This window comes from Nipponia nippon, unplaced genomic scaffold (genome assembly GCF_047370975.1).
Source record: "Nipponia nippon isolate SJK-2023a ecotype South Korea unplaced genomic scaffold, ASM4737097v1 scaffold_19, whole genome shotgun sequence".
NCBI classification, from domain to species: Eukaryota; Metazoa; Chordata; class Aves; order Pelecaniformes; family Threskiornithidae; genus Nipponia; species Nipponia nippon.
The window spans coordinates 2,118,058-2,143,601 of NW_028262335.1; the positions used below are offsets into that span (position 1 = coordinate 2,118,058).

General features: G+C 50.0%; 1 protein-coding gene across 4 annotated transcripts in view; it reads left to right on the top strand.

Annotated features, from left to right (window-relative positions):
• PAX7 (paired box 7) overlaps nucleotides 1–2,827 on the top strand; it is a 101,467-nt gene extending 98,640 nt beyond the window's left edge. For all 4 annotated transcript variants that reach the window (XM_087755248.1, XM_087755250.1, XM_087755249.1 and 1 more), the window contains one exon: nucleotides 2,576–2,827. In XM_087755248.1, coding sequence (XP_087611374.1) covers nucleotides 2,576–2,691 — 116 coding nt within the window. In that variant the 3' untranslated portion in view covers nucleotides 2,692–2,827. The remainder of the gene's footprint in view (nucleotides 1–2,575) is intronic.
• Nucleotides 2,828–25,544: the final 22,717 nt, after the last annotated feature.

The following is a 25,544-nucleotide window of genomic DNA, read 5'->3' on the forward strand; positions in this document are numbered from 1 at the left end:
ACCGTCACACACCATCCACAGTGCCACCGCTTCCCAGCGCTGGGAGCTGGAGTCACAGCCAGCGTGACAGCAAGTCTTACAGCCAAAACCAATGCCACGCTGCGTGGCAGATGCAGCACAAACCAACTGTAGCTGTTCTAAGGTGGGATCTAGGTTAAGCAGCAAATTCCGCATGTGTGCACGTATGTGTATAGATATTTGTACTTACAGCTCTGTGCAGGCAGTGTATGTCCACTTCACTATAAACCTTTCTTATAATGAGCCCCATTTATAATATAACATTTATAGCGCCATTTATAATAATCTCTATGCGAGGCAACAGTTTGCATTGGTAATTAGTCCTGTTAGAGCAATCACTTACGTGAAGTTGACCTTGATATAGCAGCACTTTTTCTTGTCTTTCTCGGTGCATGTTGTATTTAGCAGATAATTCTAATTCCTCCTGCTTTTTAATTCTTCACTGCTTCTTTTCAAATGCTGTTTAAATGCCGATCGGTGTGAGGTGACCTCCACAAGATCACTTATTGATGTTCGGTTCAAATCATATGTTTCTTCCTTCTATGATGTGGCAAAAAAGTATCAAAATTTTTTGTAGTGAACACTGTGATATTATAAAAATGGGGAGTTATTACGGCGGGGGCAGGCTCACTATAACCAGGGCCATAACCAGGGCTTGTAAATAAGAGCTCTGTAGCTTTGATAGGCTTTGGACCTGGCCTGCAGAGAATCTCCCTCTCTCCCCACTTCTCTCCTCCTTATTCTGTGTTTTAGAAACACAAAACCAGGCACACTTTCTCTCTCATATAAGCAAATAAACACCCAGAGCGCTTTTGGTAAGTTTCTGGTTTTGTTTTGGCTTCCGCTGTATTAAAGCAACAAACTTTGTTTGTCTTTGACATGGGGGGATACGCTGGTGCCTTTGAACTCTTCCCGCTGGCACAAAAAGCAGTATTGGGAGTTTAGCCTGTTTGTTTTTTTTTTTAGAAGGATGGGATTGCCATCAAATTTCCATTTTGCTGGGTGCTGCCCAGAGCAGGGTGACCGGCTCCGACCGTTCACCTTGCTCCTTTCCCAAGCACCCGTCTGAATTCATCCAGAGCACGGGTGACAACAGGAGGAGAGGCACAACCACACACACCCACACAGCCTGTCTGAGGAGTGGATTTCCCCTTTCCCTACAGCCTCTCAAAGACATTATTTAATGTGGTTACCTGAAATATCAGGGGACCAAGCTGCTAAGGTCTGGACGAGAGCCATAGCTTGGGGTCTAATCCTATGCACACCCCCCTTGAAGCTAGAGGCACCATAACACATTACAGAGCTCGAGTCGAGCTACTCCAGGATCCCAGTCCCCGAGGAGCGCCTGCAGCGTGCCAGCTTCACTTGCCTATCTCAGCTCCTTTCAGACTCTGCCGCCTGCAGAAGCCGTGCTCCCCAGCAGGCCTCGCTTCGGCCCCGGATAACTCACCCTGTGCCGAGCCTGCTCTCTTCCAGCACGCCAGCCTGCCAGCGCTTGCACAGCCTGTGCTGTCCCAGCCGGTGAGGAGCAGAGATGCCAGATTAATGTGGTCCTTGCGGTTCCCAAAGGCCGGAGCTGTGTTAATGATGCCGGTGATGGAACGCAGAAGCGTGAAAGGAATTCTAATAGATATGACAAGTCTAATAAGAATTTGTGTCTGGAAGGGACCTCCTCTGGGGCAGGCGTCTGACAAGACGTTGATGGCTGAAATTTGTTTACTCATTGGCACCGATTGTACATCTCCTGCCAGCCCCTTATTAATCTAATTTGAGACATTAAAGCTAGTGAAAGGGAGAGACTTTGACTGAAGCACAGCTAATGAGCAATGTCACCATCCTGCCCCGGTCCTCTTCCCCCTCAGACCATGGGGCAGTCAGGCGAGCTGGGATACAGGTTCACGCATCGCCTCAGGAGTTGTGGCTGCGTTTCTCACCCAGATGGAGATAAGCAGAGTGGTTTCCCTTAGGAAGGGTGGATGAAGGCAGGCAGCAGAGCTCGCAGAGATGAGTCAGCATGCAGCGGATGAGTCAGATTCAAGCCCTGTCCAGACTTGGTGAGCTTCCACTGAAATCTCTGGAATCATTTACACCAGCATCACTGAGTGCAGGAGTTGGCTTTGCTACCGTGAGATGATACGGGGAGGTGAGGCTGGCAGGTTTATCCTGCTGGCTTTCTGCTCAGGCTTATCTTCAGGCAGCTCCCTTGGAAACACCATTTTCCATAGCAGAAGTAGAATTGTAGCTCTTTTCGGTAGGTCCATGGAGAGATTCAAGGAACTGCAGCAGCACGTGCAGAGTGCACTCTGCACACCGCAGCTGCGCTTATCCCAGCACCGTCTGTCCCGTCGGGGGTTTCTGGCAGGACCATCACGTGTTTGCGCTCCTTCCTAGGAGTGCAGCAGGACCCCCGTGTCTGTGACAACCCCTGCGTTGGGCCTCTCTGTAAGAGTCAGTCTGCGAGCTCTGTTGGTTACACGCGCTTTGATGCTGAAAGCCTCATTTCCACTCTATGCTAATGTTCTTTTCTCACCCTCCTTTTTTTTCCCTGCCTCTTCAGCTGCTGTTGATTATTTGGCCAAGAACGTGAGTCTGTCTACACAGCGTAGGATGAAGCTGGGAGAACATTCAGCCGTTCTGGGCCTCCTACCAGTAGAGACAGGCCAAGCTTACTGAAGAGTCCGACTGTGCCAACAACCCACTCCAGCAACTTGGTACCACTGGAGAAAACACCACCAGCCTTCCAGGGATCTACCTGTACCCGGACCCTACTCCTTCTCAATTCCCTTCCACCTCGTACCAACCTGAGCTGTGAAGGAGACGGGAAAGAGGGGGAGGGCTCTCCAAGTATCCAGCTCCTCCCAGAGCACTCTTCTCAGAGGCAAGCCTGGCCTCTGTGACCTGACTTCTCCCGTGGCCAGAGACAACGGGTTGGGTACATTTATTAACCTCGAGTTCACGCCCTCCCTCTAACCTACCTGGCCATGGCATTTTGCCCACGCTTAAGGACTTTCCATTGATCTAGGTAGTTGGCATAGTCAAAGCCAAATTGATCTTTTTTGCTTTGTAAAAAAAGAAATGTTTCATTTTATTTCCTTTTCTTTCCATTGCTGTAAATTTGGTGAATGTTGTATAGGAAGGAATAACCAAGCTGATCATTAAGGGTGATATAATTCGGGACCACAGAAGACCTATGGACCAAATATAAGAACTTGTTTAAAAAAAAACAAAACCACAAAAACAAAACCAGAAAAACATATATTAAAGTGACAGCAAATTTCCCCACCCCGCTCTACCCTTCCGTTCTCACTGATGGCTTCCCAAAGCAGGGCCGAAGCAGGCCAGATTGCTGCTAAGCAGGGGCAGGGTGTAAGTCCGTCCAGCCTGGGACCTTTGGAAAGTGTAAATGTAAATTGCTGCATGAGGACTGGAGATGATGGGCACAGGCACGAGCAACATTTACTTTTCCTCTTAGGGACCAGTTTAGACCTGATTATCACTGAAAAGACACGGGCATCAGATAGCAGCAGGAGATGCGATAGCAAACGCTGGCCTTGCACGCACAGAGGAAGGGCATCAGATACACCCGATCGCATTGGAGCTTTTGCCCATCCAGTCGAGAAGGGCGAGGACTGTCGGTGGCCCTTCTTTCACTCAGCTGGAGAGAAGCTGGCCGTGAGAGCAAAGACAAGAGAGGGAAGAGTCAGAGGTGTTCGTTAGCTGCCTGCCTGGAGGGGTCAGTATGCAAAGCCAGGTTCTTCTACCAGTAAAGGGCCACCTGAAAGAAAATGGTGCTTGTTCCGAAGGTGCTTTCCCGCAGCTGCCTCTCACTGAGGGCTGGACGTGGCTGTGGAGCCAGAGGGGAGATGACCTGAAGAGTCTTTCTAACAGCAGCTGGAAAGGAAAGGTGCTCTCAGCTGCAACATTGCACCTATTTGCACTGCAGGAAACGATTTACCTTGCCGATGGCATTCTTTATCCTCTGGCTGCCAGGAGAAGTGCTTGCCCCGTCCATCCTCCCGGCTCTTTCCCCACCCCTCTCATTTCGTGTACTATTCTGTACAACTCAATCTTGCAGTCCCTTCCCTCTGCTTTTCATTTTGGTGGTGGAGCCTCTCTCTCTCTAAGCCAGATCTTGTTCTCTGGATTTATCACCCCACTTTTCTGTAGCAGCCAGCGCTCTCGCTTTTGTATCGGCTCACAATTCTGCTCATCGTACTGCTCAGACAAAAGCAGCCAACAATAAGATGTTATTGCTAAGTCATGACCCACATGGGTTTTTAAATAGTTTCCCTTTTGCATGTGGTGATGATCCTTGATGATTCTTAAGCAGATGGCTAATATTATAGACTTTTTTTCACCTCACCTTCCTGCGTTGAGAGGGCTCACTTCAAGAACGCACTGAAATTTGACCTGGAGAGGGCAAGGAAAGCTGCCCCCAAGATAACCACCCCGGTGCACAGAATCTCTGCCAGCCAGTAGCTGATGTGTAAAGTCCTATGGCAACAGGCAGTACTTAAAGTCATCTAGAGACTGTTAGGGTTTATAATACACTTACTATTTTATACGTCTACTTTAGGATAATGAATGTCTGCTTTTGTCCACTGGCGATAATGGGGGACCACGTGGTAGGATGAGTTCTGGTCTAGCATATGCTCCTAGGTTGTTAAAGGAGATGCTTCTCTTGTGCTCTCTTCTGTTGCTGCTGCTTCTTCCGGTCTTCTCAAATAATCTGATCTTGTTTTTGCAGCTGAAACAACATTTTTCTGGGGAACTCTCCCCTGCCTTGCCCCAACATCATTTATCATGAACCATCAAGCCGCTTTCTCTTGAGCCATGAGGACAAGTACCTGTTCTGACCAAAGCGGAGTTGTGCTTCTTACGTTGCTCAGCATCCTAGCAGAACCACATACGGCTTTCATCAGCTTTGCTTTACGCTTGTGACAGAGCCTACTCTACATTCCTAAAAGCATATTATTGCACCAGCTTGGCTACTCTGCCTCTCGCACACTCACATACATGTTCCTGCGCAGGAGCTCTGTGCGGGGTGACGTCCGCATCCAGAAGCTGTATTGCTGTCATTTATGCTCCAGAGATCCCAATTCTGCCTCTGCTTGTCCAGCTATATCACACATATAGCTTCCCTCGAGTTGCAAGACTTTCCTTGGATCACAAAGCTTTAAATCCCTTTCGAATTCCAGTCCTGGCTTAAATGTCGTTCCCGACAGCAGTAACCTTCAGCCACACCTGAACTGGGGGATCGAGGGTGAGAGCAAGGGTGTCTGCCATAGACACCAGCGTAGGGATTCATGACTGAAGCCCCTGTTTGAATTTGCTCCTGTGACTTGGTATCATTCTGAGCCAACTGCTAAAACAACAGAGCCCAGGATTTTCTTGCGTGCCACATTTAATAGTATTTAAGAGGCCAAATGCCGATAATCACCCCGTCTGGGAGCACCTTCAGATCTACAGCCTCCTTGCCACTGGACGGTGGAGTTTGTAGATGGTGATTGTTGGCCCCGTATCTGCCCCAGACAGTTGCAATCCCTTGTTCTTTCTACTGAAATTTCTGACCAAATGCATTCCTAGCTGCCTGCTAGACTAGAAGGAAAGTTTCAGTTTGTCATGAGAATTGCTTGTCCGCTGCTCCCGCTCGCCAAGACCCGTCAGCTCCCTTCTCCCCGCCGTTCTCTGTTCTCGCCGTTATCTGTACGCGTCTCCCGAGCATCCCTCGACAGGGGACGGTTGGTCCTCGCAGCGAGCACGTTGTCGAGGAGGACTTAAGCTGAGCTCAGCGCAGAGTGCAGGACCCTGAAAATAAAAAGTATTAAAAAGAGGGAGCGCTGTAGAAACCTCTTTGCCAATTACCTTCACCAGAAAGTCCGTGAACACCCGGGCACTGCTGTAAATAGAGTTCTTAGAGGAATATGAAAAACGCCCCATGCTAGCGCAAATAGCTATTCTCTGACCTTTCCCTCGTGGTCGCACTTTGTACATTAGTTGGAAATTTGGTCATGTGCTGTATGTTTATAGAAAGTTGACATTTTTTTATACTAAAACCACAGTGAGTGCCGTGCTAGTTAAAAAAGAAAAAAAATGGGGGAGGGGGGATGAACTGTAGAAATTTGCCTATCGTGTGTTTTCAAAATACATTCCAGAAGCTTTGGGGTGGGATGGGTTTGATCTGGGGATTTTTTTGGTTTCTTTCTTTTGTTTTAAGGTTCGTTCATGTATGAAAATCCAAGTATTTTTTGTTTTGTTTGGTTTTATGGATTGCCAACCTCAGTTCTGCTGAAAAGAGACAAACTCAGGGTGGGACGGGGAGGGGGGGACAGAACAGAGGGAGGTGCCTTGAAGGCGAAACAAAACCGAGCATGGAAGAGTAGCACTCAGCAGCAGACAAGCGTTGGACAGCGAGACCCTGAAGAACGTGCGGTGGCGGTCGCTCGAGGCAGACCAAACGGGGACTGAGCAGATACTCACTACCGGTGACTCTGAGGGTGCCTGGGAATCCAAAAATCGTTCTGCGCCTCATCCAAACAAACCACCAAGCGAAGGGACACACTCCGGAGACGCTCTCTCAGGTCAACGTTTCTTCCATGCCTGCAGATGAGAACTGACATCCTTGGGGGAAAGGAAAACCGCCGAGTGGATTTCTTGTACCTCCCCGCGCCCTTGCCTTCACCTCTCAGCGCCGTCCTGAGACCACAAAATGGACATTTCCTCACTGTGTCCAGTAACTCAGCAGATTGGCTCCTGTCGCTCAGAGACTTTGTGTATTTAATGCTTCTAACCCATCATCCCTAACACCTCCATATACCCACCCGGGGAATATCTACATAGCACTATAGGACATTCCTTATTCCTAGTAACTGCGGATATGTTGCTTCTGTGTTTGACTCATAGCCATTTTGCTCCATGTGTATGCCTGCGTGGGAGTGTGTGTGCGTGCGCGTGTGTGCCTGCGTGCGTGCGTGTGTATATATATAATCGCACCATAATTTATTCAGCTATATGGAGTAGTATAGTAGAAAGAGAAACTGGTATTTGCTTTAACTACCTGCTGCCTGTAGGTGTCTCTCTGTAACTCAGGCATAACTGTTATACATTAAAAAAAAAAAAGGATTAAAAGCGTCTTTGGGTGACTTGTTTGCTTAACTTGCTCTGCAGCGTGCCAAGCACAAGGGGAAAAGCTGGTAAATCAAAAATACTCACACACACACACAAACTACAGATGTTTCTGCTGAAAAGCAAAATCGTGTGCTTCATTCGTTAATGAAAACGTGGAAAAGCTATGTAAATAAATAAAACATTTAATTTCACTGTGACTTTTCACAAGGGAAGAACAATTACCTGGCCTGTTCTAAATACAACCGTTTCTTTATGCATTCATTTTCAGCAAGCTATCGCCCGGGCGGAGGAAGGCAGGCTGCGCAGGCCAGGCTGCGACCGCGCTGCCGCGTTAGCTCCGAGCTCTGCAGGCACCTGGCTTTCGTTAAAGGCCAAAGCGCAGCATCAAGAAGCGGAAAAATATTTTGAAACTCTGTGGAGGAATACATGGCTTGGGGCTTCGGCAATCGGTAATAAAGCATTTTGCCTTTAAACAAAGCACTGAATTCAAAAGCCGTTCCCATCTGAAGACGTTTTGGCTCTCCGTAAAAATAAGTTGATCTTCATCCAAGTCGTGCTGGACTAATATCCGCACGCAGAAGCTAGCCTAGTCAGTCACTGGGGTTTTGTTCTGGTTGCCTCTCAACAGAGGGATCCGTCCACGGGAGCTAACTGGCTTCCCCGATGGGATCACCGTTAGAAAAGGCATAGCGACTGTGTGAGGAGATGGTGCTCATGCGTTTGTCTTCTGTGAGCAAAAGAGGCAGCAATCTGCGAGCCTGGAGTCTGCCACTGGCACGAGGAGGCTCAGCGGAGGAGCAAGGGCTTTAGCACGTGCAGGCTGCTAGCACCGGCGGTCCTTGCCGCACGTGCACGCCGCTGGTCGTGGCTACCTTCAGTAGGTGGCCTTCACTACCTTCGCCTCCCTTACCAAGCGCTCGCTGACATCCTTTCGTAACACTGTCCTGCTGCCCTTGGTACTCTGTCTTTGGAGAAATACCGAGCCAGGGCCCGGAGCCCTGGCTTTAGGCAGAGACCCTCACTGGAAGTTGTGCGGTGTTGTCTGCAGTCCCCTGGGCACAGCGGGGCTCTGAAGCCCTTCTTAGTGCCCAGCAAAGCTGCCTTCAGGTTAGGTGGGGGATAGAAACCCTGGTCACAGCTTTCCTTCCCCTCAGGGTGAGGGAAAGTGTTTTTGCTAAGAAAATCAGCCTCCCTCGCTGCGACAGAAAAGCCTCGTCTAGTCCTAGAAAAAGAAACGCTGGGCAGCGGAGCCTGTCCGAGTGCGGGTACGGCGCGGGTGTGACTCCACGCCTGCTCCCGCTGCCTGGATAATTCACATTTGGGAAGAAAACAGGCAAATGGGGGACACACGAGCCAAGGGCTGGCTGCCCCAGCAGGGGCGTTTGCAGCGGGGCGGTGGGCTGGGGGGCTGCGGGGTGCCTGGCCGGGGCTGGGGCAGCTCTGGGCATGCAGGGCTGCACAGGCTGAAGCTTTGGGGGGCTCTGAGGGCCTTGGTGGGCACCCCTGGGAAATATTACAGGTCTGCAAACGAGGAGAAGGCTGGAAACAACTGCTCCTGAACCATGCCAAGGGCACCGTACTGTCAGAAAATCCCTTTTTTTGTGGTAAAAGGGAGAGGCTCGCCTTTGTGTAAGAGCCATAACCGACTTCAGCCGTCAGAGCTGAAGCCCCAGCTTCCTAGCTGCATCCTAGGGGAATGATATTTGGTGTCTGCAAATTTCCCCCCACCCCAAAACCCCCCTTCGCCCCTTAGATCTGTACATACTAGCAGCACTTCATTTTCACCCTGGAGCCGGCGTGTTTTGGCGGCGGCCAAGCCAGCCGCGCTGCGCGTTCGCACGTGGAGGGGTTTGCAGAGGAAGGGGCCGCCATTTTCCAGGAGCCCTAAAACAAGACAACATTATTTCTAGCCACGTCCCTGCTTTTAAATCTGTGCTGGCCTGCTGCTGGAAAGTACCAGCTTTGTGCTTCCTCGCCAGCCCTCCCAGAAATGACTTTGCTCCAGCAATGGTCACGTTCAGGCTCCGTGGCCGCCAGCCCTGCAGTTGCAAGCGTTTCAACACTGCCCTCAACTGTTCCCTGAGATCCTCGTCCTCTCTCCTAACGGCTCAAACCTTATCTGAGGAGCGCAGGATATTTCCCAGGCCTTGCCAGAGTCGATCCGTTGCCCTCTGAAAGACATCAAGGGCGCAAGCTAGCCCACAGGGGAGCTGCTCAGGCCGATACAGCTCCCGCTACAAGTATCACCGGTCAATTATGGCTCTAAGCTGTCGTCAACTTTAATCTGCTGATAAGCCGGTGATGAATCAAATTCAAGTCAATTTGACTCCAGCTGCTAACTTTTGCAAAGGCGTTGCATCCTGCGGGCTGGGGAGGGGGCGCTGACCCCGGTCACTGCGTCGTGGCCGTGGTGCTCCCGCGTTGTCGGACTCGACGCGAGGTGCTGCGTGCCACCCCTCTTTGCGTGAGAGGGGTGGTTCGTGTGCCCTGACGGAGTCTAACCCTGTGCGCCTTTCCCGCTCTGCTTCTTATTTCCGTTTTTATTTTTTTATTTGGGTTTCGCACGTACTCCCTCCGCCTTCCAGCGACCCCCTCCGCAGAGCTGAGCCCATGCGCTTACCGCAGCCTCCCCTCATCCCCCCAGCTGCGTATTCCCCCGGCGCCGTGCAGTCAGCGCCAGCCGCTGCACAGGACGGTGCGACTCCGAGCGAGCAGTGACACCGAGCACATACATATACCTATATCCATATCTCGATATATCTGTATCTCTATATCTATGTACCTATATATGTGATCTTAAGGGTCTTTTCCAACCTTAACGATTACATGATTCTATGATCTCCGTCTCTCTCTCTCTCTCAATGCCATGTAGTTTTGGAGGGCAGAAGCACTTGGCAGCGTAACTAGTGCTTTTCTTTTGAATTACTAAAAAAAAAAAGTTGAATGTATTTACAATATTTTCCTGGACATTCTCATAAATATTTTTCTCAGAGGAAATAGGAATAGGTAAAAATATTTTAGATAGGGAGGTTGTTTCCACTTTTCTGTTTCTTTTTCATGTTAAAAGGCGTGCAAGAAAAGAGAAGAACAACCTGGAAGGGAAACAAAACATTTTTGCCTTTCTACCCTGAGATTTAAAACCTTTTTTTTTTTTAGCTAAAACTAAAGAAACTGAAAATTTTCTTCCTTTCTCTTTATTAAAAACTGAATAATTAAAATAATTAGGGAAAGGTCCTCATTATAAAAGCAAAACGTTTCAGAAAAAGTTGTTTAAACCAGCTTTAATCTTTCCTCTTTACCATCACTTTACCTTTTTCAGCACTGCTGTAACACAATGGTTTTGGAAGCTGTTTTACAGACAGATGGAGGTTGCGTGACTTATGCGGGATCACGTCGTTCTAAGTGTCTGAATCCAGTCCGTGTCGCAGCTGACCAGTCCCCGGATCTCAACCGCAGTGTGGTAAGGACTGGAGAAACGGGAGGCAGAACGCCTCGCCCTGCAAGGTGTGACCGCTAGGAGAGGTTTTGGCGGGGTTTAGTATTCTGCCTAGTATTCTTTTGTATATTTATGCGGAAAATATGCTCTGAAAGTATTACCCAGGGACCATGGAAGTCTGCAGGTGATGCCTATACTTAGGAAAGTCCCAAGGGAAACTTGGAAGACGTGCCCAGCACCTTGCTCTCCACCTCACTCTCCAAACCCCAGTCCCTCCTCTTTAAAGCAACGCACCAAGACTTTTAAAACCTGCTCGTGATTTTTGCTCGGCTCCAGTCAGTGGCTTGATTTTTTGGGAAGCGCAGAGCAGCCATCCTGTGCACACGAGGTCCTACTTACAGCAGGGTCTCACTGGAAAAAAGCAGCCTTTCCCCTCTGACTCAAACACCGCTGTAAGTCCCCGGTGACATTAATTCAGATGTCTTGTGTATAGCAGATGCAACCTGTTGGACGGCGAGGCCGAGGGGGCGATGGGTGCATCGACACGTCTTTTTTGGGAGGACAGTTCCTCCCTGCTCTCTGTGTTATACCTGCTTCTTTCCCGCTCCCCCGCTTTTCACGAGCAGTGCCTCCTGCCCTACGATGTCCCCGTGGATGCAGCCATCACCTTGCGTTTTAGCTACAGGTACTTTAGCTATTTACACCTGCTAAATCTCTCTGAGGAACCGGGGAGATTACGAATGAAGCTGCAAAAGGCATGACTGCAGACGGCCGAAGACACCCACACGCGCACGTAAAGCATGCCTAACCGAACGCATCCCTGCTAGCAGCGTTTGGGTACCCCCCTTTCCAAGCCTTAATCCTCGGGGGATGTTTGCCTGGCTCAGAGGCCAGACCCATCTCATGACCTGTGTTTAGATCCGTTGTTGCTCGTCTCAGTGGTTACAGCTACCGTCAGACAGCGACTCTGCTGGCAAATTTGGCTCAGCAGCCTTCAGCTTTGCAGCATTTCATGAGCAATTTCTTTTCAGAATAGGTGTAGAGAAGTTTATTATAATAGGCTGTGGACCTGCATAAAATCAGGGTATTCTGAGCAGGGAGAGGTGTATGAAAGGGAATTAAATGACTGAAAAAGGATTTCCTTGTGAGGCCGATTTCTTTCTTTTTTAAGGATTAATATAATTAATATCCTGTCCCGGGCAGGCCACATTCTCACCTGGTGCAAACCAGCCCAGAATTTTAACTGGTTTTGCTGATTTACGCTAGCCAGCGAGCTCATCCTGCATTCCTGTAACATTCCTGTCAGTCCATCCCCTAACGCTGTGCCTCCTTGGGCCAGTATTTGCAGCCTTTCTACTCCACGCTGACTTTTTGGGGGGGAGTTTTCCCGGAATAGCCGTGTGCTGGGAGATGGGGTGTCCTTGGCTCTTTGGCTGAAGCAGGAGTGGAAGGCGAGGAGGGTGAGATGCAGGTGCATCCATCTCTGGCTTCCCAGGAAAAGTCAGAGGAGGGGAGGAGGCTTGCCCTCCGTGGAGGGCTGCGTGGGTGCAGCTGAGGGTGCCCAGAAGGGCGGCTGCCGCTCCCTCGATCCGAGTTCCCTCTTGCAAAACAGCAAAGAAGCTTGAATATGCAGTGAGCACAGCAGAGGACAGGAGATTGGGACATCTGGCCTTTCACCGGTGCTTCGGGGGGTCTTGGACACCACAGTTAACTTCTTGGACTCTGTTTCCCCTCCAGCAGACTCTGGGCATCCCTAGATCACACCGGGAATCAAACCAGACACCAGGAGAGACAAGGCTGCAATTCACTGTAGGACAGGACGTGTCACGATATAAAATACTAGGGCTTTCTCAAAACCAGGGGCTGGAAACACAGTGATCTTTTACTTCCCTTCCACCACAGTCCCAAATCTCCGAAACACCAAAGTGACTTAAATCCCTCTCGGAGGTCCGTGCGAGTCTCTCCCTGCCCATGCCATCCGTTGGGCCCGACTTTTATTTACAGGAGCTCACCCCTCATCTTATTGCCTGCCTTCATCTTGTCCTTTCTCTGCTCTCGTCCCTTATTCCCCGGCAATATGCAACCTCGAGGTGACTCGCTTCGAAATAAATAAATAAGCAGGAATCCTGAATGCTTTCTGCACGTCCGTCACCCCATTCCACACAGAATTGTCTTTTGTATATACCCAGGCTAATTATTATTAATAGTAGATATGGGTTTATTTCAACTGGGAAAAAAAAAAGAGACTAAGGGGGAAGGGGAGGGAGGATGAGAATGGGAGGGAAGAGGGAAAAAATAGGAAAAAAGAGAGAGAAGAAACCCACAAGAAACTGTTCACATTTCCCGAGACGTCGACAAAGCTTTTATGAATATAACTGGATTTGTAACAAGCATTGCAGCTGCATATAAGGCATTCAGACATGGAGACAATTTTACTAGATAATAGACTATCACGCAGGATACAATTTAAATTAAAAAATGCAATTTTCACCTTGAAATGAACAAATGATTACAATTTCTATACAAATTAAGGCATTCAGGCTCTCTTTCAGTAGTGGCATCAGTCCATGAAATATGACATAATTACCATGAAATACATTTTCAAATATTTTGATTTTTGTCCGCCGCTTTTAAAAAACATAGCCCCAGCTTCTATGTGTGTGCGCGCGCGCGCGCGTGTGTGTGTGTGCGTGGGGGGGAGAGCAGCTCGCATTATCCCACCTTCTGGGGAAAAACACATTAAAAAGAAAAGAAAAACTACCCAAAGATTAAGCTTCCCCCCGTCTCCCTCCTTCTCACTCCCCCTCCTCTTGACTTGCGAGATAAAATTGAAAAAAAAATCAGACAGAAAGAAAAGGAACGCAAGCGAAAGGCTCTAAAGCCTCTAGATTTATCTAAATTACTACGCTTATCTGCAAAAATCACATCTGCTGGTTATCTACTAGCTCCGCAGATCTCCTGGCCCCCCTCCCCTTTCTCCCTTAAAATGATGTTTTTTATTCCTCTCTTTTATTTTTTAATTATTTTTCCATTATGTTTTCTTTTTATAGCCGGAGATACAAGGCAAATCAGAGAAATTGTGACCCACGCGCTTGCCCGTGGCGGGGGAGGGAGAAGAAAAGAAATACCAGCGGGGAAGTTTGCAGGAGTAGGTGGACTTTGGTGGGGAGAGGAGGGTGGGCGAGAGCGGCCCGGTCGCAAGGAGCCTTTGCAAAGGAGCGATGCCAAATGCTCTGCTGCTTTCCTTCAAGTTTACCCACACCCAATACTTTTTGCGCCGAGGCGATGCCGTGATTTCTTCCCCCCCCCAACTATTCAAGAAAACCCACTGTGGGGATCAGAATAGGAGCTGGACACCCGGCTCTGAACCACTAGGACAAATATTTTGGGTAAAATCTCATACTTAAGTAGCTGAAGGTAGGGTGCCTCTATCGAGGTTTCACCAACCCATCCTGATTCATAGCGCTGCTGACTGCTGGGGGCTCGCAGCCCCACAGCCCTGGTGTGGGGTGGGTGGCCTCAAGCTCCGTCCCTTCGTCCTCCTGCCGAACCCGTGCTCTTATTTAGCGTGTACTAAATTCAAGGCCATTAGGGGATCGGGAGACCAAACCGTGCCTGAAAATTAGTGATGGTGTCCGGTGCTTTGGTAGATCTGTATCTGACTGGTCCCTTTCTAATTCCTCTATAAAGTGGGTCATAGGGATATTTTACCTGGTGGGAGTGTGCTGTGCTTAAATTGTTACCTAGCATGCAACCGAATATTGTTAGATGGCAAATGTATAAGACGTTTATGCATGTTCTGTAGCTGAGAAGGGAAGCAGGGTCCTTTAGAAAGGCCCTTGCAGCCTGCTGATGGAAACACCTGTATTGCACAGGTGAAAGTCCTTGTCATTAAGCCCGAGGGTTTGGCACCAGTGTTCATTAGCCGAGGAGGAGTAAAAAGCCAGTCCTGTGCTGGAAGAACCACCATCAGGTTTGCAGTACTGATCAAAGATACCTTGAACTTAGCTGGTGCAGCCTTTGCTGCAGCACACAATTATGGAGATGTGGTTTTTTTTTTTCTGATGTGTTGTGGCTATTGGGATACCAAACTGGGAGGATGGGGCTGGGAGGTGTCCTCTTGGCTTTGCTGTGTGGTCTGAATGTGAAAGCTGGCTCAGTTTAAAGCTGTTTGCATGCAGACTTGGTGTGAGGTGGGATAATGCTGAATATTGGCCTCGTGGTGGGTATGACCAGCTCTTTAAGTTAAAATGTTTGCGGCTTTTTGTGCATGGTTGCGCTGTGGAGAGCGTTCCCGAGGAACCTCGTGCACGGGGTTTGTCCTGCTTCCTCGCTCCTCCCCTGCTAAGTCCCACCGAGAAGCCAAGGTCCGGTGCAGGCAGGTTTCTCACCGAACACCCCTGCAGCGCGTACCCATCGCTTGGGGTGCAATGGATTAATTTTTCCTTACGATTTCCATCCCGCCTTCTCTCCAGACCTGTGTCTCTGCCTGCCGCATCCCCGTGGGGAACGGGGAGCTCGCTGTGCTGTTTCCAGTCTTTATTGCTTCAGGGCTTGTTGACCTTGATTCATGTTTCTGAGATTTTTACCCTCCAAATCACAAGTGCCACAGTTTCTTCCTGAAAATTCACGCTCTGTGATCTGTATTCAGCACAACAGCATGTCAGGGAGGGCACAAAAAATAATCTCGTATCAATTGGTCAATTCAGATGAGCTTGTGGCAAAAAATTGTTGCAGATGGCAGAGGTGAGCACCCCCTGCGGCTGCTCACGTCGCACCACGGGGGCTTGGGCTGTCTGAGACCGGCACGGCTCGTTAATTATCAAAGTGGAATATTTAGCCAAATTTTGGAAGTCATGTAAGTTGTCCATGAGGAAATTTTGGTGGTCGGTGTTTTGGGTGCTCGTGAATAAGGAGGAGCTGAGACTTGGTCAGTGTGAGTACTTGAAATCCAGTTCTCTGTGGCAGGAGCCACCTGGCAAAGGATGCTAGGATTGGCCAGGAAATTATTTCCCCCCCATTATAAATGTTTTTATTAACATATTCTTTTAAATTTTCCTATCTTAATCTAGAAAATCTAGCAACTCTTTATATTTAATAACAAACATTTATTTTGGTTTAGAAAAACACATAAGCAGAAAAAAATGCTGAGTATTGGTTTTTAATGCCATCCATAATCTCAGCTGAGACGTTATTATGAATTTGGTAAGGAAAAGCGTTGTAACAGAAGTTCGACCTGCTTGTTTTACACTCCAGCAACAAAACGTGGTGTGCCAAGTGCGCCCAGGGCATCATTTGCAATAGCTCCTCGGGGCTGGGGGAGGACCAGGTTTGCTGTCCTGCTGGGACTGAGCTTCAGGCTGAGGTCACAGCTGAACTGAGTTTGTACGGCCTCAGCTCAGCCCCAACCACCAGACAGCGCCAGAGCTCTGGCCATCTCCACTGCACCCCAGCCACAACGTCACCTTCCACTGCCGCCTGAAATAGGAAGAAGAGGCGGGTTCTGGTCTCTTATTAACTGTCCAGGTAAAAATAAAACACCGAATACCCTGACTGCAGCAAAGGTGCTCTGGATTTAGAGGCATCCCAAAGAACCTGTCCCGTTTTTGCTAAGCCCGGTCTCTGCAGAGACGCAGCACAGAGGGAGTGTGCCCATAAATGAAAAAAAAAAAACCCAACCAAACCCAAAACCATAAATGAGTTGAAGAGACGCTTTGCTTTTTCTTCATTCCTCTCCATCTCCTAAAGGCGGAGAGGACAGGAGGGGTCTGGCAGAGGGAAGGAAAGAGAGCAGGAGGGTGGGATGATTAGGATGGGCCGCACGGAGCTGGGTGCACCCTTCCCGCTCTTATCAGCGAGGGGAACTGGGAAACGAGTTCTAGCAAAAGCAGAGTCCCCCTCAATAGCTCTGTTTCCCGAGTTCACGAGCGCAGCCCTCGCGTGAGCTATGGGCTGGCTTAGGGCGCGGGTTTGGTGGTTTATCAGCTTTGCACAGTCCCGCGTTTTTATTTCAACGGGAGTTTGTTCTTTTAACCAAAGCTGCAGACAAATGGGTCTCTGCAGTCCTGGGCTCCTGGCGAGTCAAAAGCTTCAAATCGATACGAAGATGAATACTTCTTCACATCTGTATTCTCACTTGCATTTTAACCTAAATAAAGCCAACGTGTGTCTCTATCCACAGAGGTGCAGCTGCTCCCGGGGAGCCAGTGGGCACCTTGTGACCAGGATGTGGGAAAAGCAGGTCCGCATCCAGCTCCAGAGGGGGGAGGAGAGCAGTTATTGATTACCAGTCCCCAAAGCTGCCATCATCCAGCCTGATATTCACATACCCAACCTGCATCTCAGCCCTACTTGGTCACAGAGAGGTGACACCTCTGCAGAGCTCAGCTCTCGATTTAAAAGCCACTTCCCAAACTTTGCAAGAGCATTGCCACCCCTGGAAGAGGCCCAGCCTAGCCCTGCTGAGCCCACGAGGTCTGAGAACACCAGGAGATGATGGGTTTCGGTTCATTATTCAGGTGAAGTCCCCGGTTACTAGCAGTTTGTTCTGCAGGACCGTGCCGAGCCTGGGAACTGTCTAATGCCGTCTAAAGCCATGTCCTTCTCAAATCTTCAGCTTAAACAGGTGGCTTAAGCTCACCGGTGGCTTCAGCTCACTCCTGTTGTAGGTCCACTGGACATCTGAACGTCTAATATCTTCCCAGCATCTTATTCCTACCTCGGAGCCTACCCGCACTGCAGGTGGTACCTTGTTAGCGAAACAGCTTTGAAGGAATGCTCTTGAGCTCCAGTTGTCCTCTAGCCGTGGCAGGGGGGAGGGCAATGAGGCGCTCCGCGAGTGAGACGTTGTGCGGGTCTGGCCTTGGCTGGGTTTGCTGGGTGCTCGAGGAGGTTTGGGCTTAATTCATTCTCCAGCTGCGCTCAACAGGCGCTTTTGCTCGGCTGGGGAATCCTGCTTCCCTCGCAGCCACCTCTTGCTGTCACCGTTCAACAGCTCCTGCAGCGGGGCTTTGCAGCCCTGGCCCTGAAGGGTGGTTGCAGAGACCCAAAACCGTGAGATGATGATGATGATGATTATTATTATTATTATTATTATTATTATTATTATTATTATTATTATTAAAATTGCAAAGCAATTAATTGTAATTAAGAAAGATAAAACTTCAGAAGGGGAAGCACAGGAATTATGCTGTCGGAGCGCTGGCAGCAGTTCCTCGCCTGCAGAACAAGGGTGTTAACGCAGCCGTAATTCCTGGCTGCAAGTTCCTAACTTCAGGAAAGACCCGACTACCTGGAATTGCGGGCATCATCTCCATTCTCCCAGGGCGAGGAAGGGGGATTTTTTTTTAACCAAAAGCTTGAGGCACACACGCTAGCTCCATCCATCGCGTGTTTACAGAAAGATGCACCCACTGTTGCGCAAACAGGCAAACTTTTGGCCAAACTCAAGCGCGTCCCTTCCTCTGTGTTAAACCAAGGGATGTCCCATCTCTAGGAAGACCATCAGGGAGCAGAGCAAGCTCCGAGGCATCCCCAGGCAAATCCTCACCTCTCGGCCTAGATTTTACTTAGGTTTTTTGAAAACCTCCCTGTGCCTTTAAGGCTGGCCCCAGCTGGGTTTGCTACCCTACTGAAGAGGATGCGAAATTAAGTTATGTGAGGCTCCTGCAGCTGAACCAGATGCGACTAAAACCAGCCTCTTTATGTATTCATGAGCTGTGTGGAAGAGAAATAAAAGGATTCATTACCACGCAAACTGTTACTAATGACATGTACCTGGTGCCGAGCACCTCTGGAAATCTAATGCGACACACTGGAGGAGAAAATGTATTCGCTTTTCAGAGGCTGGCGCTGAATGGAAAATTTCCCCTCCTTGGCCCTTCCTCATTCTGCATTCACTAAAAGCAACATTTACAATTCTTCTGCCATTATGTCCTACCAGGGCCTCTGCGCTTTCTGTCACGACCTTGATATTAGCTGAAAATTGGAAATTCGCTGGCATAGCGGAGGTGGGGAGGGGTGGGAATCAACTTGCTCTGCCTCCTGGTTTGCCACGCACTGAAGAAAGAAAGAAAGAAAGAAGAAAAAGAATGACAAAAGCAAGGCTGAACTCTTTTTAACTAGCCAGCAGGAAAAGGTGGAGGATGCATGAGCGAGAAGGCATGGGAGACAGGGATAAATGTGAGCGGATACAGTTCAGCATCATTTCACAGCCCTCGGTGGACGTCGCCTCTGCATCGGCTCTTCTGATGGTAGACGAGGTGTTAGGAAAGCAACTACTTTATCTTACCTTACCCCCAAATCCCCTCCCCAGCCTCTGGGCAAAGAAGCCAGCTTACGGGATGCCTGCTTAGCGTTGGCTGTGCTCTGTCGCTGGTGATGTGCGTTCGCCAGCTGCTGAGCTCTGCCATGCTTCAGCATCGCACCATCCTTTCTATAGCCGTATCGCCTATAGAAAACTCCTCATCCCTTAAGGGGACCTCTGCTATACACCCAGCGTGGAGATATACCTACCCCAAGCTAATTCCAGACCACTTCACCTCTTCTTTCCCCAACCTGGCTGCTCCTTTTCTCACTCCTGGCTGTACTCGGGTAGTTAGTCGGGGGCTTTCTACAAGGTTTCTTCATAGCTGGGTGGTACTTCTTCAGATAAGGTTTGGCCTGGATGCCAGGGAGTTGTGGGGAGGGACGAGGGTCTCAGCAATGTTTATATTATTCCTTATGTCTGAGTGTGGAGAGTAAATGCTCCCAAAATGGAAGGAGAAGGGTGTCGGGGGGTTCCGTTCTCGCATCCCTTGACACTGATGCATCTCCAGTGCCTTCCGTCAGGTCATTCCTGATTTACCCCAGAGCTGGTCCTGTAATTTTCATCCTAACTAAATGAGACATATTGCTTAATGAGGGAGTGAGGAGGGTCTACGCATAAGGGACAGGGTGGCAGGGAGATGAAACCATTGATGGGATGTGCATAGAGAGGGAGCCCGGCATTGGCAGGCGAGCAAAACCATCTGCCTGTTTGCAAAATTGCAGCTACTAAAATTTAATTAACATCTCAGTCGAGTGCAGCCTGTCGGCACCAGTTTTGACCCCTCTAAAACTATGGTCAGTCTAGAGCTGGCTGTAGGGGCGCGGGCAGAGTCGTGCTGGTTTGGAGCACGGCTGCATTGCAGCCTTGAGGCTTTCTGATGCCTTTGAACGGGCACCTGGACGGTGGAAAGGGGCTGCACGAGTGCCTTTGCTGGGAACTGTTGACTCTCCAACGTTTGCATCTCTTTTAACAGAAAAGAGACCCTTTCTTTGTGTGTTGGCTTTTTAGGACAACGTTTTGGAAGGAAATTGCCTTTCCCTTTTTTCCCTTCATCCCTCTCTCCTCCCCATTTCTGGCTATCTGTGCCTCTCTCCTCGCTTTTCTCCTTTCTAAATCTCTGGCCCTGCCTTACTCCCTCCCCACCTCTCCCTCACCAGCCCCGTCGCTTGTCAAGTTGCTTCTTATGCACTTCATTAGCCCCCGTTCCCTTGTTTACCGAGGGGCATTTGTATTAGTTGGAGAGCTTTCTAATTTAATCAAGGTTAGAGACGCAATTCCAGGTCTTGTTTGCCCAGCATGCTGGCCCTGCTCTCTGATTAATTCACAGGGCGTCAGATGTGCTGTTCTGCTTTGTTTGTCATTTTTCCCATCGCGTCCTGCTCCATCCTCCCCACACCAGGTGCATGGGGCTGGGAAAACAACGCTGCTCGGGATGGAGAGACCAAGCTGCACCCAAAGACGCAGGGACAGGGCTGCTTGATGGCTTGATTTCTGCCTTCCTTGAGGTTAACGTGCAACAGCTATTGGAGTCACCCTGAGATGAATTTGGTGTAAAAGAGGGGAATATGGGACCCCAAGGTCTCATGATTAGGAGCAAACTTACCCGAGGTTCATGGTGTCTTCGTGGGAGCTGAGCCCTCTGTTCATGTCCCTCCGTATCGGGGAGGTCAATCCAAAATAAGTAGCCAGGTGTTATCAAATGCGGGCAACCAAGCTGGGGAAAGCCAATGTTAACCTGAGCCGGTGCTGGGCACAGTCCTGCCTCATGTGGGAGGCCAAAAACCTGTGAGAGGAACAGCAACGTTTGCTCTGATACTCTTTGCAAGTCACAAGTGCAACCCTTTGGTTCTGTCTCCCCAAACCGGCAATTTCCCTTTTCTAACCCAACTTCTCTCCCTTGTCCGCAGGGAGAAGCACTGGCTGCGAGAGAAAGGGTCGCCTCCATCGCTGAGGACCCCTCTGGGAAAACCATCTGCTCTGCCTGTGCCTGCTGTAAAGCCGCCTCCTCTGACAAGAGAAGGGGATGAGCTTCAGGTCATCGGCGGCTGCTTCCACCTCTGCTGCTGTTGCTGCGGTGTAAATGCAATTAAATGCAATGAAGAAGAACATAAACCTCCAAACCACCTCTCCCAAAACGAGCTCAGCCCGCTGGCCTTCACAGCATCCTGCTACCTTCTTTGCACCTCCCTAGCAGGTAAGCTGTGGAGGGGAAGGGGGGATAAACTGGGTCAACTGGGGTTTTGTGTGTTGAACATGTCAAAAGTGCGAGCAGATTCCTCCTTTCCAGGGCGGTTCGATGGCATCCAGCCCCCTCGGTCTTGTCCCCTTTCTGCCTACCCCCAGCATCAGACAGACAGAAGGAAGGCAAGGGGAGAAGTTAATAAATAAATGACTTGTGTCAGGGGTGGAAGAGGGAGCTGGCGAGAGCATCACCGCTTCGATCCCTGTAGCATTTCACAGCTGTTAAAAGCTGCCTCCTCCTATTGCGGTGATTAGGCAGAACGGCAGCCTCCCAAAGCGGGTACCACCCCTGCTGCCCTGCCCTCGGTAGCCCTGCCAGGAGACGGGAGAAGGAGGCATCCAACCCAAACTGGGTGTTTGGGAAGCGCTGGCATCCTGCCTTTGGAGGAAAAGGTACAGGATCTCATTTTCCGCCAATCCTTGAAAGTCATCCAACTGCACCAGGCAGGGGAGAGAACAGAAACCGGCTTCGCTGCAACATCTGTGAGCCTCTCGCGCTTGTTTTTTTTGGGCCAAACTTTTTGGTTTGAGTGATGGTTGGCAAATGGAGATGGAGTCCGGTGCTAGGCTCTCTGAGGAGCTCAGGCTGTGTCTTGAAGTTGGGATTTCCTGCTCTGAAAATCTTCCTGCCCATTTCTGTCCCCACCACCAAATTTATTGATCGTGTTGGGTCACAGTTCTGGGATAACGGCTCTCAGCTGGGTCTGAACCTGAATCAAAACCCAAGCACCGCACGGTTGTCAATCCAACCTCGAATCAAAGCCATACGAGTGAAATCTTACATCTGTATGTCTTTCCCATCGTTGAAACCTGATGAGTTGAGGGGGTTGTGACAAATGGCTAATCCAAATCATCCGTTGCGTGGGATTGAGGTGCACATCCAAAGCTTCTACCAGCAGTCCCTGCTGGAGAGAAGGTTCAGACCTGGAGAGACTCCTGGCCTCTCGAGCAGCCACCTCCCTCCTGTAGAACAAAAAAGGAGAAAACCAGAGGAAGAAGAGGTACATTATCTTAGTAAGTCTCGTGTTTTTGACACTCACATTTCCTTCGCAAACCGCTTGAGCTATGCCCCCTATCCAACTGTCCGCACGGTGGGATGCAGCCACCCTTCGTCCTTGATGCTAAGTGCACCCTGGGCAGGAATTCATGCCGTGCCCACGTGAAGAGGCTTTATTTCCACACGCTGGCTATTGACTGCATCTTGTGCTACAGCTTTGTGTAGCACAAAAGGGGTGTAAAGCATCAGTACTCTGATTTGGTGGCATTTTGCAGGAGTATCAACAGCCTCGGGAGAGAACTGGGGCCCGTGTTTGCCAAGGAGCATTAAAATATTATTTTGCATAAAGACGGGTGTAGCAAGGCATCGCCTGGAGGTGCTGACAGATGTTTCAAAGGTCTCCACTGCGTAGATAGTCCATTTGCATGGCCTTTTTTTGCATACGACCATCCATCGCTTGGGTGTGATGCCAAATATTTGCAAAACTGGGGAATCCGGTTTGAAAACAGCAGCCCTGGCTGTCCCTCGACTCCCCGCTGGGGAAACAGGTGGCTTTGCACCATGGTTTCATGCCTGAACTACAGAAATCGCTGTCTGTGATGTGTTGGGGGAGTTCCTCTGTGGTAAAACAGGGATAAACTTACTGAAATAGTGGTCCTGGGTAGCTGTGGGAATTAATTAGGTTCATGTCCGATGGCCCTACTCTGTTGTACTGGGAAGCTGTGAAATCCCTTTGCACCTCGATTCCTCATCTACAAAACAGGGATAAATAGTGTTTTCATCTGTCATGGGGGAACAGTGTGATACCGCTTCAGACTGAGGTGCATTGATAGACTTAATTATTAATTGGGAGGTTTGGGAGGTTCGTAAATGTGGGCTCTTTGCCTGGGAGTTGCAACCCCAAAGAGGTATAGGAATGTGTGCCCAGCAGCAGCAATGCCCTCAGCCTCACCATACAGCTACGGCTGCAGTGAAATGGGAAAGGAGAGTGTAATTTTAAGGACTATCTTGGAATGGTTGGAATTACTGTCCCCAAAATAATGGGGTGGAGAAGGAATGGGTTAATATTTCTAGGGAAAATAGGTGTGGGAGGCATAGGGCACTGAGGCTCCTTGCAGGGTGTGGGCTGGGTGGCCTGATCTCACCCCTAATGAGGGAGGAAGAGTGCTTAATTTTACACAAGGGCTGTGTAGGTTAGGGTGAGAAAAGGGGAGGGAGACCGAAGGGGAGAAGGATGGAGGAGGGAGTGAGAGCGCTGGCCACTCGAATTTCAGGGCTCTCAGGGAAAAGCGGAGCCCTGAACTATTTTCCCAGGCTGTGAGAAGGCATCACAGCTGGCTTCCCCCCCACCCCGGGACAGGAGGGAGAGCCTGAAGTGGTGCCAAAGTCTTAGCGTTCGTAATGAAAACGGGAGGTGGAGAGGTTACGGGCGGGCTCTCCCTGGCTGGAGCAGAAAGATGAGACTTTCCCCGCGCGCAGCTGCTCACCACATTGCCCGGCTCGGGGAAAAAACAACGTCAAGAGCCTCTGACAAGTTATCAGCTGCGGTTAAAAGGAGCTGACAAGTGGGGGAGGCAGCCCGGCCGACCAGACCGTAAATGCAGGTGTTACCGAGGAATTATCGCCTTCCCCGCAGCCTGGGCAGTAGTAAATCAGCCCTGCTACCATATCATTTGGGGCCGAGGATGCTCAGAGCCAGCAGGGAGTTTCGGTCCAGGAATGGGCTTAGGGAGCAGATCCCAAGCTATGTTGCTTGACATGGGTCACATCCTAGTTGGGATCCAGGGGCTCGGCAGGCACCTATGTCCTCTGAGGCGCTCTAAACACACCAGCTGCAAAAAAACTCCAGGCAGTTCCCATTTTATTAGCCAAAGCAGAAGGAAAAGACAATGATTTCACCTCCTTCTTCCCTCTTTTCTCTTTCCATATTCAGTTAGTCTCTGCCTCTCAACAGGGAACAAGAAATCCTGCTCCAAGAGCAATTTATCCACTTGATGTTAAACCCCCCCTCTTCAGCCCTGTGCAAGGTGGGGAGCAAGATGGCACCCAAAAGGTGTGGGACAGGGCAGGGAGCAGCAGCTTGGCTGTAGACAACAATATTTTATTGTTGGTGTGAACTAAACCCCTCGGTTCTTGGCTCCTCCGAGTCACAAGTAGGTCAGCATGGGGGTTTTAGCTGATTTCCCCCACCAGCATCACCCCTCAGCTCCCCAAGCCACAAACTTGTGACTTTGCAAGTCCTCGGCATGTTTGGGCTCAAGACTGCACAGCCCTGGAGTCAGCTTCTTGGAAATCAGGCCTGATTTAATCAGCCAGTTCCTATTTTTGATAGCGTGGAAACTGTTTCCAGCTCGTCTCCTCGGTGTGCGTTCAATTTCTTCCTTCGACAGATTTATTCATTTATAATCCGCCGTTTGCTAGCGAGATCTCGTTGCGAATACAGCGGCCGCACGGGCTGGCACGCGCAGGGGCTGCAAATCTCAGATGCCTTTGGCATCTCAAGAAGGGCGGGCAGGGCTGTGCCAGGAGACCTTGGTACCCTCCAGCATCGCAGTTTGGGGACCCTTGTGCTGAAGGACGGACGGGTCCATGTGGCACGGTTGGTTCACCCCCTCGTCCCAGTCACCCCGTCAAAAATTAAATTTAGCTAATTACTACACTCCTTGCGTATATATGTATACTTCAGGCTCTGCTTTCGATCGCTGTAGCTGCTCTGTGTTCTTGCACTACACGACAGCCAGCGCTCGGTGCAGAAGAGCCAGCGACCGCGGGTTGCATCTCTCTGCCTCCGGGATGCAGAGAGCCTGCGCCGTGCGGAGCGGGCGCCCGGCGTCTCTGCCCGTGGCCGTCCCAGGTCGTTCCCAGGGACTTGTCTCCAACTCAGCCGCGTCCTCGCCTTGCATGCATTCATTCCCTGTGGGAGCTGTCGTTTCTCCAACACTTATGACTGCTTCCAGCTTTGGAAATCTAATTTCCAATCAGCAATCCATCAGCCTGGCATGGCTGGGCTGTAAAAACATCCCCGAGGCCTCCCAAATGCCCCTCATCTCAATAGCAAGGCTCCTCTTCCCCCTGCGGGGAGGATGCTCGCCCATCGGGGAGAGCCGCTTTGTTCCTGGGCAAGCGTAACTGAAGCCACCAGAGCAATTCCCGGAGAACAGCATCGCACAGTGGGATGATGGCCAGGAACAAGCTCCCCAAGGAGAGGGGAAACAAAAGGACCGGGACACCGGGATAAACTTTCTGAAGGGCTATCTGGCCAGAGCAGTGCTTTGATTTGAGCTTAATAGCAGCAGCAGCATGGCTGATAGGAATTTCACAAAGAGCAGCATTGCCAGGGTAGAGATTTGCTTGCATTTGTGCGCAGAGAAGGAGCGACTTGTGCAATATCTATTTTAGCTGCAAGTCTGAAAATG